The 17,044-nt window shown below is 30.6% G+C and overlaps 2 protein-coding genes across 3 annotated transcripts in view; one reads left to right on the forward strand and one right to left on the reverse strand.

The window, feature by feature from the left end:
* Nucleotides 1-3,238: 3,238 nt before the first annotated feature.
* Nucleotides 3,239-11,838, forward strand: LOC130901450 (E3 ubiquitin-protein ligase Bre1). Of its 2 annotated transcripts, none has more exons than XM_057812860.1 (13): nt 3,239-3,695; nt 3,766-3,952; nt 4,039-4,227; nt 5,543-5,799; nt 5,856-6,086; nt 6,137-6,310; nt 6,368-6,582; nt 8,353-8,575; nt 8,650-8,861; nt 9,525-9,678; nt 10,309-10,539; nt 10,598-10,922; nt 10,977-11,838. In XM_057812860.1, the coding sequence occupies exons 1-13, from the start codon at nt 3,546-3,548 to the stop codon at nt 11,354-11,356; spliced, it is 2,928 nt and encodes a 975-aa protein (XP_057668843.1). In that variant the 5' UTR covers nt 3,239-3,545; the 3' UTR covers nt 11,357-11,838. The 2 variants fall into 2 exon arrangements, with proteins under 2 accessions (XP_057668843.1, XP_057668844.1); XM_057812861.1 differs by having other exon boundaries at nt 10,318-10,539.
* Nucleotides 11,839-14,813: 2,975 nt separating this feature from the next.
* LOC130901449 (centromere-associated protein E) overlaps nt 14,814-17,044 on the reverse strand; it is a 63,013-nt gene continuing 60,782 nt past the window's right edge. Inside the window, exon 10 of the mRNA XM_057812859.1 lies at nt 14,814-16,994. Coding sequence (XP_057668842.1) covers nt 16,821-16,994 — 174 coding nt within the window. The 3' untranslated portion in view covers nt 14,814-16,820. The remainder of the gene's footprint in view (nt 16,995-17,044) is intronic.

Raw genomic sequence — 17,044 nt, forward strand, 5'->3', positions numbered from 1 at the left:
TTTTTCACAACATCGAGAAATATAGTACTTTTCTAATTTTGTACATCTCTTTCTAATGTCTAATTAAAATTGATTAAAAACTACTAGCTGGTGTCCGCAACCAATGACGTTGTGAAACGTTTGACTAACGCAGAGGGTCAAATAATGAATTTTGATATTATCATTTATTGTTGAGAATTAAGGCTTTATAATTTAAAAAAAAACTTTCCTTGCACCATCAAAAGAACGATATTTTAATAAAAATCATGTTATTTCACGTAGAGCATCAAAAGAAATCACGTGGTACAATTTAGTCTGAAACGTCATCTTAAATTGATGTAGCGTCAAAACTAAACATTGTTAGCTTTTTAAATCGGGTTTTATAGCAAAAAACCTTAACCTATATTATTTTATGTTTAATAGTGATCTAAAAAAAGCAATGAAATACGAGGTAGTATTTCATTAATAACTAAATAACGACAGGTACATTTAAGGTTTTTGAAGCTTGACGCTCTTATATCTGACGCTGCATTAATTTTATATGACGCTATTTTACCACGTGACCTCGTTTGACGCTTCAAGTCGGTGTGTTGAGAGTCAACAGTCAACATGAAACGCCCAATAAACCTAGAGCCGTCCCTGCATTAAAGGGTATAACCTCACAATGAAGTGGTTGTTGATAATAACAAAGACTTTATGAGTTGTAACTTTGTACAATAATCATTTATAGCCGCAGTTTTCATTTACTATTATGAAAAAATTGTTTAAAGTTTGACTATTCTTATAATTCCCATTCTCATATTAAATAATCGTTAGCCTCAATGCTTTATTCTTGGTGGTATTAAAACATGTTTCTGTTCAATTTCAATGCTATCATCTAATTTGAAATGAGAATTGCTTAATTTAGAAACTCAGAAACCAATATGGTATTTTGTTAATGCAAACAAAAAACAAACAATATTTAACCATGCGCAAACCAAACATCAATAATGAACCAATCACGAATATCTAATAAACACCGTAATATTACAAAATAGTTTCGTTTGTTAATAATTTGAAGCAATTAGAAGATTTTATCGATAAAATGGTTTCATTCCAAAGATTGGTAACTTGTATCAATCTGAATTTATTTCATCTCATTGCCATAACTGACAACTGATCACACCAGGTCATTGGCCTTCTCTCGCTACCCAGGCCAACGTTGCGGACCCACTCCTTTTTGGAGAGACAAATAAACTATGCAGAGCCGTTCAGTACATTTAAATGAAATAAAAATACACAACTTCCAGAAACCTTTCATTGCCGCTTCGAACGTTGAAGAAGCCAATGAAATTTTAAAACTTCCTATTAATGAAACTATACTTGAAAATATATTTCAGTATTTCCCACTTATTCGACAGTATTTTTTCTCTCCGTCTCTTATTCTTCGTATTTTATTGATGTGGCTTGGCGAACTATTACCTTTCTAAATATATATGGTTTATATATAATACAGGGTGTACAAAACTGTGCTAACCATAATTTCAAACACTTAAATTGATACTGTCAATTTCATGTATATGTTTTATTAGTTGTTTTGTGAAGATATAGAAACTCCTTCATACCTTAATCTAATATTTTATGATTTCAGTATCCATAGGTTTAAACATTAAATATTGATACCTTATTAAAAGTAAGTTGGCTCGACAGAATCTTCCCAGAGAGAATAGGAGAAGAAGAAGGAACAGAAACATAAGCTAAAACCCAATATTTTATTATTCATATTTCAAGGAAAATCTCTGTAAGAATATTTATCGGAAGATGAATAGTTTCACGTTTAATAACCATTTTGAATATGGTCGCCCCTACGTATAATTATAAAAAAGTACCAGAGATTTATTTGTACCCACTGTACATATTAGTGATGGAATAAGCGACAAACTTTCACCTCAAGAGTAAATAAAACTTTAGGATTCATCTACCTGTTCAAACAATACACCTCACCCATTATTCTAAAATTTATAGTTCTATTTCTTAGAAAACAATAGATTCTATGAAGTTTTCATAGAAATTATTTATGTCTAAAGTACCACTTTAAAATTTCCTCTATTCCACAATTTAATAATATGAATATACATATTCGATTTGCAGAATAGATATTTGAATAAAATGGTCTGAATCATGTTGCATTAAATAGATACGAAGTTAGCGAATCTACGTGTTTCCAGCCTTGAATATAATGATTCATATCTCTCTTAGATAAATTCTGTTTGTTCGTCCTCTTTTATTTGGCCTCTATAAGCGATCTGCTTCACCTGTTAAATCGAACACTCATGCCTGGTATCCCTTCTCCGACGGAACCGGTCTGGGTCTGATCAATGTTCTTTGAAGAGCGTCCCACTTCTCTTTTATATTCTCTATCGATCGATTCTTGGCTTGGTCATTGTTTGATATGGTGGAAATAGCTAAAGAATACGCCCTTGCCTCCTAAATGGATCCACATTTATTTCAATTAGTTTGTCCATTGGAAAAAAATTGATTTAACATTGAAATGAGTCAAGAAACTATAAATTGGTCTCTCTAATCATCTATTTTTTTTATATAACGAGATTTATTTAAAAATTTACTTCTACTTGACAATTTTCGAATAAGACGCAGTTTATGTCCACTTTAGGTATACTTCTATCATCTTGTTACTTCTATATATTACAATAGTTTTCATTCAATCTTACTCGGACGTATTTAGCTTTTGTTGGTTTATTCCTAAGCCAATTCCATAACATAAATATGTTTCATACAAGTGTAATTTTAAAAAATATACGACTTTTAACAGATATTCCTGATTTTGATAAAATGAAAATGGAACAATAACTTGATATTACAGAAGATAAAAAACTGATTGAGTGTATTAATGTAAGGAAAAAGCTAAGGTGAAAATGTCAAACATTTCGATAAACCTTTTTCTACATAGTTTAATTTAATTACCACAAAGACCACAAGACCTTATATTAAATCTTAATCACATTATTCATAGAAAATAGACAACACAACAGAAATTATTTTTATTGCATATATCAGTTTTTTGTTACAAAATGGTAGGGCATAACCTTATAACTTCAACTAAGATAATCCACCCAAAAAGGGTCTCTGATATATGCTTATAATACAATGAAGCATTAATTTAGTCAGATGAGTGAACTACTTATATTATACTTAGTAAGCATTAATTAATCTACACATTGTGAATCAGTGTACATGATTCGAACAAACCTACCAATTTGTCACATGTCATTTGTCGTTATCTTTAGACGTTTCATTGCATCTTATCAAAAAATACAGAACTGTGAAACAGTTACTGTTGTCCCTATTAATGTTTATTTTATTAATTAATGTTTAATATTGTTTAGTGAATAATATAATTATCTTTAATCAGCTCCATTTTTCTTTAATTAATACTTTTCATATAATCCCCATTCAGTTTAACTTTTTGATCACAATATTTGTTTTAAAACAATTTTTTGCTTCTTTAAGTTTTTTTCTATGAGAGTTTTTTAATTAATTTAAAATCCTTAAAATTATATATCAACATGTCTAAAAGACACGCTGAAGAGGCGGGTAGCGGTAGTCAGCCCCCAATAAAAAAAATTCACTTCGAACCCCACTTGATAGGTCCAGTTTCTACTTTGGAAGAAATGGACATTAAAGTACTACAATTTCAGAATAAAAAGTTGGCTCAGGTGAAGAAGCATTTCAATATATTTTTGTCAATCCTAACTAAATTTAAATTACTCTATAATCTGATTACAGAGGATAGAACAAAGATGTCGAACAGAACAAGAATTACGACAGCGAATTGAACAACTTGAAAAACGGCAAACACAAGATGACGCTATGCTGAATGTTGTAAACAGATACTGGAATCAACTCAATGAAGATATAAGAATATTACTTCAGAGGTTTGATGCTGAAACTGCAGATGAATCTGAAACCAAAAGTATGCTTAAATTCGATTCTATGGAAGAAAAATATATGTTTTAAACCATGCCAACTCGTTATATTATATGAAATAATTATTTACAGATGAAAATGAAGCAACTACCTCTTTCTTGATGCAACTATCTACTTGGGACAAAGATGAGTTGAACGATAAACTTGCAAATAGAGTGCAAGTATCAAGAAGAGCAGTTGCCAAAGTTATTCAAGCTTTTGACAGGTTGATGCAGAGGAATGAGAAGATTACTTTGGCACTTAAAGGAGAATTAGAAGGGCGTAAGTATAATCTTTAAACGTGTCAGTTTATTTTTATGCTTTTAGTGATTTCAATACCTTCTTTTTTTTACTATCTCAATCCCTTCTAGTGATGGATAAATTCCCCGATAATATTTTGCAGGTTTTTTTCCAGGAATCAAAATAGCAAAAGACTCTGAAGAAGTTGAATCCATATGTGGATTATCAATTTAAATTCCTTCAGATTATTCTTCTAATTCATCTAAGGATTCTACATTATTAGTAGTAAAGGCACTGGAATTGGATCCTGGTGTTGTCTAACTATTTTTATCTTCATTTGACATTGCTTCTTCTTCCTTGTTTTCTAGAAGCTTCACTTTATGGGAAACATTATCTTACCAGCCCTTTTATTGGTTAAATGGTTTCCTCCCTTATTGTGAATCCAGCTTTAAGTACTAAACGATCTCTCTGTTGCCGCAGGATCCACAGGAGCTTTTTAGAAATCACTTTTCTGGTTTGAAGCTTGTATGCAGGTTTTATTTTGCCAATAAAACTATCCAGAGGATGCACTACTACAGATAACAGGGAATTACAAATATTGATTTAGATAGGGCTTGGTTTAATTCATTTTGAAAATTTTTACCCAAACAATTACAATTAAGCTAGAGACTAAGTAGTTTGAAGAGTTTGAAGAACTGAACTGAAGCAAATGTCAATCAGCACAGAAGAATACACACATTTTCCTAGGTCTTGTGGTTGCGGATTATTTGGGGGGGGGGGGTTGAATTTGCTTCAAGTTCTGCTTTATTCTGTAGTTTTAATAAAACTTTTAATAATCTATATTAAGTTTGGTGATTTATTAAATTCACATCTTCTTTTTTCCCAATCAGCAGGTTACTTTACAACTGATGATGTTGATTTTAAATTTAAACATTTTTTCACTTCGCTTGGACACTTCTTCGTATGACAAGTTATTTTACTTGCATTTGAAAAATTATGTTTTTCACAAAATTTACATGAAATAGAATTGTCTTTTTTTTACCTTCCACCTCTTCCCAATATTTGCTTGTTTGTGTGGCATTATATTTTTTCAAAAGTTCACTCCCAACAACAACAACAAAAAGACCACAATGATTACGCCCAACCCCACTTTCAGATAATGGTAAACATAAGCTGTTGAGGGGTGTTCAAATACTATATCTGATGTGGTTAGGAGAATCTGAGTGTTGCCCAGGCAGTTTAGATTACACAAAGTAAAAATTTTGGACTACTACTAACGTTTCGCATCTATTATTTTGAAAAGTAAAACGATTTTTGGGGCGGGAAAATATATATTGGGAAATCTTTTACGTTGTAGAAGATGCACCTTCTGTTGATGAAGCGATTCGTCAAACTAATATCCAGCTTCAGAGTGAAAATAGAAATCTACAAGCATTACACACGACTTTACATGAAAAATATCATACACTCAGCTTAAAAATTAGTGAATTACAAGATACTAGAACTGCTAGAGAAACCGAAAATGCTGAGCTGAAAAATCAAATTGATGACCTTCAGTATGAACTTGACAAAGTTCGCAACAGAAATGATAAACTTGAAACACACCTTGCCGAGGTAATAATCTAGAAATTTCATTTGATATAGTCAATTCTATTTATTTATTTCAAAAGGCTGTGGAGAAGTTGAAAGCATACCATCAACTTCACGGAGATCCTGCTGATAAGTCCGGTAAAGAACAGAAACCTGCTCCTCAAACAAGTGTTCCTCAAGCTAAACTAGAGGATCTCATGAAGGAAGTGGAAGAGTGGAAAGAACTTGCTAATAATAGATTACAAGAATTAGACAAGTTGCATCAGACTCACAGGGAAACTCTTAAAGAAGTCGAGAAACTCAAAATGGATGTAAGTGGAAAAAATATTTTTTATTATAGTAGTAAAAATTTTTGTTGCAGATCAGACAACTTCCTGAAAGCGTTATAGTTGAAACAACTGAATATAAATGTCTCCAATCACAATTTTCAGTTTTATACAATGAATCCATGCAATTAAAAACTCAATTAGATGAAGCTAGACAACAATTACAAAGTAGCAAAAATGCGCATTTGAGAAATATCGAGATGATGGAAGTGAGTAGTTTCTACGAGTTACCCTCTAAATTCATTTTTATGACATTTTTTATACAGGGCGAAGAATTGATTGCACAGAAAAAACTCAGACAAGAGGTTATGCAACTAGAAGACTTCTTAGCCCAATTAAGAAAAGAATATGAGATGTTGAGGATTGAATTTGAACAGAATTTAGCTGCCAACGAACAGACCGGTCCAATTAACAGGGAGATGCGTCATTTGATTACTTCATTGCAGAATAACACTCAACAATTAAAGGGAGAAGTGCACAGGTCGGTAAATTGATATTTTTGAATGTTAAAACTTGTAGTATTTGTTAACTTGATGATAAGTTACTTTATCGTTCAAAGTTTGTATTGTTGGATTGAAAAAGGACAGAATTTGAAAAACAATATCAATAACCATCCTAATAGGAGAGGGTAAAAACCACTAGCTAAGAAGACTATAGAATCTTAAGATTTTCAAAAAACAATAAAGCACTGGGACCAGACGAAATAAACAATGAACTTACATAAAAAAGAGGAAATTAACAATTAGAGGTGATCTAGGATTTGAGTAAAGAAATATAGAAGCTAGAGTCAATTCTAGAAGAATGGAGGATGGTTCAACTGATTCCATTTTAATGTAATTTATCAAATAAACAAAATTGATATAGGAAATAGCAAAAGTGAAAGTTTGATAAAAGAAATAGAAGTGGAGGTGCACTATTGACAATACTATTTAATATAGCTCTTGAATGAATATAAAAGAGGCTGCACTCAGAAGGAAACTTGCACAAACATTTCTGTGGGTAATTGAATATGCAGATGACCTAACACTAATGGCAAGAACTAAAAAAGCAATACTCGAGGTAATAGAAACAAGGAAAGAGGATTAAAAACAAATAAAAAAAACCAAATACTTGATAAGACAAAAAATAAATGTCCACCTGGAAGAGAGACTTTGAAAATACCAACATAGGTGTAGATGCAATACATACTTTGACATCTCATACAGATGGTTAAAGAATCAGATGGAGTCTCACTGGAGAAACACTCGTAGTCTATGACCATCCAAAAGATTCATAACCATGTAAACCAAGAGGTTTGTAGAATTTCTTGTGGTGACCAGAAACGACATAAAACTGGTCGATCAGTCTTCTGACTGGTCACAGCCTAGTCAAACATGTAACACACATGAAATAGTAACACCTTGGAAATTGGGACAAGAAAATAACCTCCTTTGGGAAGCAGAGCAATGAGATGTAGAGTCTAGGTATTGGTGCAGAATGGCTGTAAGGCCAAAACGATTCCCCAAACAAGTCTAGTTCTGCAATTTAATTAAAACTTTTGAATGCCAACATTTACCAAGAAAAAAATCATGTAAGAATGTGCTGCACGTATTTTTATGATGTGAGAAGGCTTCTCACAAGTACAAGACAAATCGTCGATTTCTAGAGCATTGAAAAGGTTCCAAGAGATAGTAAGAACAAAAATTTAGATTCCATCATTGTTTTGATAATTCATCTTCCAAAAACCCTCAATTACTTAGCTCCATTTGGTACTCATTTCGTTGTTTCTGCAGTTTAAGTTGATCAGTTGTGTCATTAACTTCATAATATATCAGGATTCTTTTGTTTTTGCTTAGTTTTTTGTCTTTGAGTGTTTTCTTCTTTGCATGCTTATGCCCTTGTTAAATTCCGTCTACACACATTCTTTCGTATTCTACTGAGTACATATATTTCTTATAATATAGTAAATATTGATTAATTTCAAATGGACTTGTATCATGATATGATAATTTTAGTATCTTGTTTATTTTTATTATCAAAACCAGTTTTAACTATTTTTTTCTCTGAAAGAAATACACATTGTATTTGTTTTGTAGATTATTTAGTGTGTTCGGTTATTTTAATATCCTTAGTTTTTAAAAGTTATGTTTCGAATTGTGCCTATAATTAAAAAGTTAGTATAAATAAGTATGGAAAATTTTTGAGAAAAAAATAATTTTCTATTCTAGAATCAATTAATTTTTTTTATGTTGTTATTTTATTGATGTTAAAGATATAAGAGAAAATATAAAGAAGCTAATGCCGAACTACCGAAACTTAAAAAAGAAATAGATGATTTACAACAAAAATTAACACAAGCCCAAGGTTCCAGTCAAGACTCCAAAGAGGGTATTAAAAAGGAAGAGATTAAAGAAGAAGATTTATCAAGCAGTGAAAGTGCCCAAATTAAAGATGAACCAAATCTTACAGTAAAAAAAGAAGAGGATGATACAGAGGTATGTGAAACTAAATTCAATCATCCATACCTCATACATCAAAATATTTCTTTCATTTTTTGTTTCTATTCCAGCAAACTGAAGATAACGACGTTAATAAAGATCAAGCTTCCAGTTCCAATGATTCTTCGGGTATCAAAAAAGAGGGAAGTGCAAAACAAGATAAGAATTCTATCAAAAAAGAAGTGATACCTAAAAATGAAAAAGATCATAGAGAAGCAATGAAGATGAAAGAAGCAAAGATTGTCGAAACTGAAATGGTGAGAGATCTAAAGAACCAATTGAAGTAAGTATACAAATATTGTATATATTCACTTGTTTTTGTAAAGAAATTACTGAATATTGGATTCAATTGTGAATTATCATGTTATTTTTCAAAATAATCATAACTAGATTGAACTAATAGTTATTATAGTTTTTACAAATGACAGATGTTTGCAAGATGATAATTATAGTTTGCCGTAAACTACTCTTTGAATAATATATAGACTTCAAACAGCAACAAATATTTATTTTACAAAAATCAGTGTTTTTAGACACTAGCCAGGTATTTGACAAGGTTTAGCACACAGGCTATTATATAAAATCAAAAACTGTCTTCTAATCACAAACTAAAAAACTAATTAAAGCACTTCTGATAATCATGCAATAAAAACAGGCATACCACAAGGCCCCATTAACCCTAAATAAAGTTTAGCAGATTCAAATATATTTTATATGAATCAGAAGTTTTACGTTACTTCACCAATTTTAAAATACTTATTTTTAATTTATGTTTGGTACATGTACACAAGTCATTTTTCTGTATTCACTTGGCTAAAACTTTAAGTTTCTTTTACTGGACTCATTGTTTTGCTAATGTTTCTACCTGAAATAAGTTATGTTTTTAAAATTGATAAAATAAATCAATTATTGTATCTGAATGAATGAAGAACGTCATTATTTTCAGAAAAGCTTTGAATGAACAAAAAGAGATGAAGTTACTGCTGGACATGTATAAAGGGGTCAGTAAAGAACAAAGGGATAAAGTGCAATTGATGGCAGCCGAAAAGAAGTTACGAACTGACTTGGAGGAGCTAAGACAGACATTAAAAAAAATGCAGGTTGTTTAAATTCCTTTTTATAAATGTTTAATGATGCTCAAATCATCCAGCAATGTCTTCTTCCTTTTTTTTTCTAATAAAACTCTATGTTGTTTAATTCAGCATATTCAGCCTCCTCCTGAATTTTTTGAAACCAGCTTCTCTTGCAAGATTTTATAGTTTGACTCCATGCTTTCTTTCTTTCCTTCTCCCAGGTAATTCCATTTTTGTATTATTTATGTTTATTCAGATTTTTGGCTATGACCATTGGTGTAGTCATTTTAGTTAAAATGCTTATATTATATATTCATCTGCTATTGTCTTCATACTTTATTTTCATCTTATCTTTATTCTCTGCAATTAGTACTGTGTCATCTCCATAACATGACATTTTTAATGATCGATCTTCCATTATGTAACCTGTGTTGACTTTTGATACTTTCTATGATTCTGGTCATTACCCAGGTTACAATCTATACTTCAAACAGTTCTGTTCTGGTTTCTATCCTTGTTATATTTCCCTACAAGGAAAATACTTATTTCTGAATTAATGATTTAGTGAACACTCGTTTGTCCAATAATCAGAATTTTACATTAAATACTTGAAGAATGTTTTATTATAAAGTTGAACAAATTGTGTACAATGTGTAGGATAACAAGAGGGATGATAAAAGAAAATTGGCCGAAGACGAGGCTTTGAAGAAAATAAAACAATTAGAAGAACAGAAATACGAATTACAAAAACAAGTTGCTAATCAGAAACCGACAGATGGTAATTGGGGAGGACATAACCCCCATCAACGACCGTTTGTTGGGTCCCTGGAAGAAGAGGCTCTATTAAATGAAATGGAAGTAACTGGACAGGCTTTCGAAGATATGCAGGTAATAATTAATAACAAATTATTATTAAATTATTAATTAGACCGAAGTGTTTTAATAGGAACAAAATTCGAGACTGATTCAACAACTTCGAGAAAAAGATGATGCTAATTTCAAATTAATGTCGGAACGAATAAAATCAAATCAACTTCATAAATTAGCTCGAGAAGAAAAAGATGTACTGAAAGAACAAGTCGGAACGTTAACGACACAAGTGGATGCCGCTAATATCGTCGTTAGAAAGTTGGAGGAAAAAGAGAGAATCCTCCAAAATACTTTAGCGACAGTGGAAAAAGAATTGTCGTTACGTCAACAAGCCATGGAAATGCATAAGAGAAAGGCGATCGAGTCGGCGCAATCTGCCGCTGATCTGAAGCTTCATTTAGGTAGGATTTTTTTTTAATTATTAAAAAAAACGTTTTTATTTCCTTTTTTTTTAGAAAAATATCATTCTCAAATGAAAGAAGCTCAACAAGTGGTAGCTGAAAAAACTAGTTCGTTAGAAGCGGAAGCTTACAAAACGAAACGTTTACAAGAAGAAATAGCTCAGTTGAAACGTAAAGCGGAAAGGATGAAGAAGATGGAATTAGCAGGAACTACTCTAGACGAAGTTATGATGGAGGAAATAAGAGAGTACAAAGAAACTTTAACTTGTCCTTCGTGTAAAGTCAAACGAAAAGATGCGGTGTTATCTAAATGTTTTCACGTTTTTTGTTATGACTGTCTCAAAACGAGGTACGAAACAAGGCAGAGAAAATGTCCGAAATGTAATTGCGCCTTTGGGGCTAATGATTATCATCGATTGTATCTATCTAATTAATTACTTAATTTTATTACAAGATGTATTATTTATTATTTTGTTATCTATATATTTTGATTCGTCTAGAATCATTGAAATAATTTCTTGAAATATTGTACAGATTTTACCGATTCCATTCCCAACTTGAATTTTATTTTATACTTTATGCGAATACATTAAGAACCGTTCCAATTAATTTTTTTTTTTTAAATCAAAATCATTCACTTTTGTTATATACTTTTCTGTCCCCGTGTGGAGATTATACAAAAGTATTGTCTCATGTTTAAATGCAAAAATCTTTTTCTAATATTTATAACTTGTAAAAAAATTAAATATAAGAAATTTTAAATATTTAAATTCAAGTTATAATTTGATTGAACATTATCATATGTGAGTTTCTGTATTTTCGTGAAATAGGTGTAAAAATAAGTTATAATTTGATGTTTTTTATCTATATAATTGCTTTTATGTACTAGACATTCATTAAAAAAATTATTATAGAATATTTGTTTTTTTTAACCTTTCCGCGATGGACGACGGCTATGGAGTTGTAGCTTTTTTGGTTAAAAATAACCAATAGTTATATTTAACCGCAGTGTATAACCAACAGCGGTTGTAATCTTATCGACAAGGTGTAAGGATATATATTTATTTAACTACAATAGCATTTTGTTGAGGTTGAAAGCCTGCTCCAGGAAACTATATTGCAATTGATCGATACAAAAAGAGGCGGAGGTAAATAATACATTTTATAACGTCAAACGTCGTCGAAGTGTCTGCCAGAGTGAACAAAAAATTATGAGCGTGAAGTACTTTATTCAAACACACTAAGAAAGTTTCTGTATTTCGTCAGGTATTCCTGAATATATCAAGAATAATGAAACAACGAGTCAATACAGTCGTAAAAAAATTTGAGATTTCCAAAAAGAAGAGGACGAGAGTTCGGAAATCATAATATATGTATGATAATGAAACGTATACTGTGATTGCTTCCATAAAATCGTTCAAGTGTATCGAATTTCATTACTCACGCAGTAAATATTACTTCTGCGAGAGATTACCTCAACTGCGAACTGAACATAAAAAAGAAATGGCGTTTGTAAATTAAAAACTGATTCGAGTAACTCATACGTTCTTCGGTATGTTATTCAACATCGATTTGGTTCCTCGAAAATAGACGTTTGTTCCAAAGGAACTCAAAAGACTTATAATATGCACATAAAGCCTCATCTTTTTTCTCTTTTCAAGGAAAAGAGACTACTTACCTTGAGTTTTGATTGCCAAAATCTGTGGTGAAAAATAGAAGAAATTTTATCTGCAGTAGACTTGACGCCGTAGCTACAGGTACTGTGAGAAAGCCCTAAAATTTACCGACGAAGTATTATGATCTAGATTGGAACAAAGACGACCGATTGATTTTTTACCCAAACATTTTAGTTAACTGGTAACGAATAAAGAGTTGACGAATCCTTGGAGAATAATATGCGAGCCCGAGGAAAGTTAAATTGGTTGAAATATTTGGAACTGACCAAAAAAGTTATTATTGGAGGTAAACCCTGTTTGGAAATCAAAAAAAATTCTTTTTTTGAGGTAAATTGGGTATTTCTAATGTCGATATTGGTTGCGTTGATTAGTATAAAGTTGATTAAATTAAAACTCACTGGAATAATAATAAATAAATGTATTTACAATTATAATGGCAATATAGTACATTCTAAAAATATGAATTTTGTCAGAAGCACCAAAAAATAAAATGACGAACGCAAAATTAATTAAACTTAGTATTATTACTAAACAAAGTTTCATCGATTTACCATCATTTTATTTTTAATGTTGCTACTTTCTATACATTAATTTGTTCATCGAATGTGATTAGTGCACTTTAAAATATTGAATATAAAAAAATGGCAATTTTGTGATGTTTTATTCAAATTTATCAGAAAAATATACCTACATGGAGTCTCATAATTTATTGTACCAAAAAAAAAACTGTAAAATAATCAATTTTTCATCTGATTTAAACAGTTATCATAATAAATGAGCTGAAATACCAGAACACTAGGAATCAAAGGGAATTATAAAAGTAGAACGAGGAGAAAGACAGTTCAGTACTACAACAAATGGAGCTGTCAAAAGATGCTATTGACACAGAAATTAGAACTAAACATCAAGTAAATGATCAAATAGAAGTGAGTGCACAATATCCAGAGTGATTTAGGCAAGGATACAACAAAAAAATTACCACTAACTCAATCTAGAAGACTTTCGGAATGCGCACTGGACATTGCACTATTGTAACTATTATAATTTAACAAAGAAGAATAGGCGATCGAGTATCTGCTCTGCTTTGGGGAAAAACGACGTCAAAGCAGTAGATTGTTTCAAAGAATAGCAGTCTTCAACTTCATTTTAGGTTGGATATGCTAAAATAGAAGATATAAAAAAGTCAAAGATGGGAAGGTGGTTAAATAAATTTCCAAATTGTGGAAAATAAATAGTCTCATGCCTACGGTTGAAGAATATTCAATCGATTTTATATAGTATTTTCACCATTTAGTGCACTAAATAGGAATTGGAAACCGAATGGTTATCTTCAAAGACTGTACTCAAACACTATGATAGTGATAGTGGTAGTAAATGATTTGTTCATCGTCTTAAAATGATTTACTTAGATAAACTTCATAGTGTATATTTTTCTGATCAAAAGGTACGTATAAAGTAATTTTAAAACAAATTATTCTTAAAATCGTACATCTCTTCAAAGCCTGATGCTAAAAAAACACAGAAAAAAGATTTATTACTATTATCAAACATCCATCATAACGTTTCATACAACTAAAATAATTATTACTATAGTTTCCGAACGTTCATTCTAAGTTTCATACAACTTACGACTTCGAGTGGACGTTTTTAACACAAATGAGTGAATTTTATGAAAACGGTTTTAAAAATTCAAATAATTGACCTAATATTGTTCAAGAAATATTTTCAAGACCTAAAAAGTTAAAATCCAACATATATTATCCAGAATCCAGATTTTGGCGTGTTATTGTTAAAATGAAACTAAGAAAATGACTCGAAAGATGCTGCGCTTTTTGAATTATTGAAATTTAATAAATCGATGATTTCGGATTTGGTTCGAAACTTCCTTATTACAACTGATGAAATTAATTTTAATTTAATTTTGATATTAGTATTTTGAGAATCAAAATTTGAGTGTTTGAGGTCCTTTCCATCGACTTGAATAGAAACGTACATTATCCTCTTACTTCTTCCAGGTTCTAGTACAATACAGATTTTCTAGTTGGGTTATTCAATTCGCCCAGCTAAGAGTTATTACTTAAAAACTTGACTTGTTTGAATATTCAATGAATCGTAGAAACGAACCGAATGTTATTTTCATTAACGTTCGTTTCACTATCCTACTGACTGTGCCACTTTTATTCGGAAAATTTCTAATAATATTCTATAATAACTATTTCTTTTTATCATTGATTTCAACCATATTCATAAGACTCACTCTGAAATGGCATCGTTCAGCCTTTTTGTTTAATTTATTACCGGGGGAAGTCCAATAATAGGATCTACAATAATTTTTTTTTCAACACATCTATATCTATATAACAAATTTCAACATCTATATTAATAATTACTAAAATTAGAAAGAAAACTTTTGATTTTTGCCAAATATATCCCAACAGTCTTAACTAAATGATTAATAAGCGGCTACGAAAAAAATATCTTTTTTAATCGTAAACTTTAAACGGTATGGAATGAATTGAATTTTTGTCGCCCAACGCGAATGTTGTATAACAAAATATGAATACTGGTTACTAATAATTACAATTCAGTATATAAATTGACTGATATATTTTTAATCTTTAAAAGACATCACCAAAAACAAAAAGTAATTGAAAGAATTAATGTTTTTTCTGTCTAAAGTGTGCATATTAAAAAAGATATGTACTAAATACTAAAAACTGAATTTTTCTAGCCACAACCATATATTTTATGAGTTATAGGTAGGGACCCAACCTTCCTGAATTACCCGGAAGGTACCGGTAATAATGGTTAACCTACCGGAGTGCAATACAACCTCATATTTATATATCTTTTAATTTTTCTTTTCTTTAAGTTTAAAATATTCCTTTAATTAATCATTTGTGTGTCAAAATTCTGAAAACACCCTTTATATAACATTATTATACTTGTTGAATGTGATTTGTTCACTCATTTTGGTCGAATAATTGATACTGGAATTTACATATTTACATAAACGTAAATATTGATAAAAGAACTAGAAAAAGGTAGGAAGGTGCATGGGTACCCGGTGACCCTGGCAATAAGAGTAACAACAAACTTTATTCACTTGGGATCAGTAAAATCCTCTATTCTTGATGTAGCTATCACATCTCTGAGTAGTCTTTTCCGTAAAGGAGACTCTTCAAAGATGAATTGAAACAAACTAAGGAACACATAGATAAACTTTCTGTTTGTCTTTAAAATTAACTGCTTCACCGAAGCAGGCACAAAATCCAACTGATTACTATTACTACAAAAATAATTCATGTGTTATATAACACTAGTTTGTTCGACAACAAAGTAATTTTTGTCATATTCTTTGTGTGTGTGACTTTGTTCCACAGTGTTTTTGTAAAATATAATTTATGGTTGAATGGTTAAGAGTAGAAGCAAAATGAGGTTGAAGAATTAAAATCCGTTATCACTCGTTAATAAATAGATATTGTGTTAAGTAATAAGAGGTTGTTTCAAATGATAAAACCTTTTTTTGAGGGGTTGTTTTTACTAGAGTGTGTGCCACTTTCACAAATTACAGAAAAAAAGTCAAACAAAAAAATACTAAAGAGTTTTAACGTTAAGTTTGCAAATTTAACATTTGTAGAGAAAATAGGATATTTGAAAGTGACAGTTTTGAAAATTCTTAAAATAAACATTGTTTTTCCATTATTTATTAGAAATAAAAATTCAAATGAAATATTTTTTACTTGATCAGAAATAATAACGGTAACTGTTTACAATTTTACTATGTACTTACGTCACTGCATCGCCATATTGATAATGAGAGTTTTAGGGAGAAGTTTATACAGAAAATTATTTTTAAAAAAATCTTGATATTAAATATGATATAAAAAATTACAATTACCTCTAATTTGTATGTCAAATTAGAGGTACATAAATATCATTCTAAATACTTTTTCAAAATTTGTTAAATACCCTATAACGGCCATTGAACCAAACCTGACGTGTAAGTGATGTCAGTGGAAAGAAAATTATTATCCAAAACAGTAATTAATTCTAATGACCGGAAAAAAAATTACAACGTGGCAACTATGTCATACTATATATTTGCAAACTCATATATGCCATTTATCTGGTATTTTGATTTTTTTTGTTGTTTTTAATCTTATTATTATGACCTAATTAAAAATTCGTTAATTAAATTGTGATCGAGACGAAAGTCACTTCAGGCAGTTGTATTAATTGTAGGCGTAATTTCCATGTTGACAACGGCTTGTAAAAGGGCAGCATTGGCGTTGAAATCCGCCGACGCGCTCTGGAAATTCAATTCCTCCAAATCCCGTTGTAGTTTCGATAGAGGTGCACATTGTTGAACTACCGTTTGTATACTATGTAATACCTGGATTAGAAAAAAAGTTTGTTAAACTATATAACCTAAGGAATTATCAT

Source organism: Diorhabda carinulata, chromosome X, assembly GCF_026250575.1.
Source record: "Diorhabda carinulata isolate Delta chromosome X, icDioCari1.1, whole genome shotgun sequence".
Taxonomy (NCBI): Eukaryota; Metazoa; Arthropoda; class Insecta; order Coleoptera; family Chrysomelidae; genus Diorhabda; species Diorhabda carinulata.

Coding starts and splice junctions, on each gene's coding strand:
- LOC130901450 (XM_057812860.1), top strand. CDS start 3,546: ATGTCTAAAAGACACGCTGAAGAGGCGGGTAGCGGTAGTCAGCCCCCA. Junction 3,696..3,765: donor AGAATAAAAAGTTGGCTCAG/GTGAAGAAGCAT, acceptor ATCTGATTACAG/AGGATAGAACAAAGATGTCG. Junction 6,311..6,367: donor GAAATATCGAGATGATGGAA/GTGAGTAGTTTC, acceptor TTTTTTATACAG/GGCGAAGAATTGATTGCACA.